This window comes from Monoraphidium neglectum, assembly GCF_000611645.1.
Source record: "Monoraphidium neglectum strain SAG 48.87 unplaced genomic scaffold scaffold03125, whole genome shotgun sequence".
In the NCBI taxonomy this organism is placed as follows: Eukaryota; Viridiplantae; Chlorophyta; class Chlorophyceae; order Sphaeropleales; family Selenastraceae; genus Monoraphidium; species Monoraphidium neglectum.
The window spans coordinates 1-2,560 of record NW_014010503.1 but is presented as its reverse complement, the minus strand read 5'-3'; the positions used below and the strand labels follow the sequence as shown (position 1 = coordinate 2,560).

The following is a 2,560-nucleotide window of genomic DNA, read 5'->3' as shown; positions in this document are numbered from 1 at the left end:
AGAGAAAGAGAGGGAGAGAGATTTCCTGCACGCCATTTGGACCCTCCAAGGCTCTGCAGCAGCAGCAGCAGCAGCAGCAGCAGCAGCAGCGGCGGCGGCGGCGGCGGCGGCGGCGGCGGCGGCGGTAGCAGCAGCGGCGGCAGCAGCAGCAGCGGCGGCAGCAGCAGCAGCGGCGGCAGCAGCAGCAGCGGCGGCAGCAGCAGCAACAGCAGCAGCAGCCCTCATACTTAGGTACTTGCGGGCGCGCTTAATCAAACTTCGACATCACAGCCCGTCATCCAGCCCTCCCCCACCCACGCTGCAGTACGCACTGCAACACAGCATGTAGAGATACAGACGCCTGCCCCAGCCCGACGGATTTAGCTGGCTCATCGCACGCCGCATCCACGGAGCGGCGCAGGGTAGCTGGGATTATGGGCCCGGCGCACCAGTGCGTGTATGGGGCGCTCCCTGTGGTTTGCCGCCACGTCCTCCCACTAATGGTGTCAACGGTGGCGGCGGTGGTCGTGTGAAGAGCAAACCGGTGGGGCCGGTGGGCGCGTGGGACGGCGAGGGTAGTTAGTGGGTCCCCCGCAGTGGGGGGTTGGTGTCTTCATGGCAGCCCACGCCACGACACAGGGCGTGTGGAGTGCGTGCGGGCTATCAGCAGTGTCGTGCGGGCGGCACGCAAGGCTCGAGGCCCCGAGCGGGGAGCGGACAACCCTTGCCAGGAGCGTGAGTCACACCCTGGGACGCCCCACGCCCGCCGGCCGCCGGCGCCTCCTTGGCGCGCGCAGGCGCTCACGCACGCGGGCGGTCCGAGCGCCTATCAAACCTCGGGAACCCAAAAGGGTGCTGGGAGGCGTCGCACGGCGGCCTCCCTTGAAAAATGACAATGCCCACATCCGACCGCGCGCGGCGCCTCACACATGCAAGCATGAGCGGCACGATGGTACTGACAAGGCAGCCCGCCCTCGGCGCACCAGCAGGCCGAAGCCGCCATGCTTCTTGTCATGATCCTCCAGGGGGACGTCGTTGCTGAAGCCCGCGCAGCTGTAAAACCCCCAGCGCCACGGCTGGTCGGCGCCTAGAAGACCAGCGGGCGGGAGGCGGGCGGGTGGGCACATGCGTGGGAGGCTGGACCCGCAGTATGCAGAACGGGCCGTTTTTTTGTTGCTTAGCAATGAGGTTGGTCGCTTTCATCGCTCAGCAACGACGTTGGTTGCTGCCATCTGTTGATGCGCTGTGTGGTGGTGCTGATGCTGTTTGACGTGCGGAGCCGCGTGCTAGCGGGGCGTTCCATCCGTTGCCCCTTTCACCTGCGATGTAGAAAGCAAGCTCTTCGGCGTCGCCGCTTCCTTTGCCGCTATCAGGCTCGCCGCCGCCGCCGCCGCAGTCGCTGCCGCTATCGCCGCCGCCGCGCCCCACTAGCCTCGCGAGCACGCCGCCGCCGGCGCGGCCTCCGCCCCGGTGCGCGGCCGCGTCGGCGGCGCGGATCTCGTACGAGATCCGCCGCTCGCGCCACGCGACGGGGATCTCGAGATCAAACCTCCAGAATTTCCAGCCGCCCCACTCGTCCAGCTGCCGCCCCTCCGCCTCCCCCTTCGCCCGCAGCCTCTGCCCCACGCCGCCCCCGCGGCCGCCGCCGCCGCCGCGATCGGCGCCGGCGCCGCGGGCGGCGGCGTCGCGCCACAGCAGGCGCGGCGGCGGCGGGGGTGTGGGTGTGGCGGCGCGGCCGTCTGGATCCGCCTCTGACCAGCCGTCCTTAGACACAAACAAAGCAGACCCAGTCCACCATCCATAAGGCGCATCTCCGCCCTCCCCGGACGCCGGCCCCAGCGGCGTCGCAGCGGGGCTGTCGCCGCCGTTGGCGCCGGGGCCTGCGAGCTCGGGCGGGGGCCGCCAGCCGCCGCAGCGCAGGAAGGGGCCGAGCGAGGCGGGGGCGCGGGCCTCGCCGCAGCCGCAGGTGTTGCGAGGGATGGGGGCGCGATCCAGCAGGTCGTGCTGCCTGCGGGGGGGCTGGTTTCCCGAAGATCCAGAGGGTTCGCGGCTGTCCGCTGCAGGTGCACCGCCTATTTCGGCGCTGGTGGGCTGGCCGGGGCCCGCGTCTCTGCCGCTGCCGTTTACAGGCTCAGTGGCGCGTACGCCTGAACCTGGCGGCTCACTCATGACGTCAAATCAAATTCAAACGTGGGCTGCGAGTCACCAGGTAAGTCAGGTTGCAAGACGCCCAGTCGACTGGACCAGATCCGCGACCTGCTTGATTTGCAGTGATCCGGATTGAGTGGCGTTCAGGTCTTTCATCAATCACATCTGCACATTTTCGCTGTGGTCTTTCACGCACGTGCTATGCTCCTGGTGGTTACTTCGTGAACGGTGACTCGCAATGACATCAGCACATACATGGGAGCTGCAGCTCGCTGTTCAAGTTCTCTGTTTGCCTTGTCACCCTCTGGCTGCTGCTTCAGCACCGGTGCTACATCAAGACAGATGGCCACAGATACATACTTGAGGAAACTTTTGCTTTCGCAGCTGGGCTCGTCCTCCCAGCTGCCAGCCTCCCACTTGAATGTTGCCCCTG

General features: G+C 67.4%; 1 protein-coding gene across 1 annotated transcript in view; it reads right to left on the bottom strand.

Moving 5' to 3' along the window:
* The window catches only part of MNEG_12214 (hypothetical protein), a gene marked incomplete at both ends in the record, with an annotated part of 6,610 nt that extends 4,462 nt beyond the window's left edge, over positions 1-2,148 (bottom strand). The window contains 2 exons of the mRNA XM_014039314.1: positions 963-1,066; positions 1,299-2,148. Coding sequence (XP_013894768.1) covers positions 963-1,066; positions 1,299-2,148 — 954 coding nt within the window. The remainder of the gene's footprint in view (positions 1-962; positions 1,067-1,298) is intronic.
* Positions 2,149-2,560: the final 412 nt, after the last annotated feature.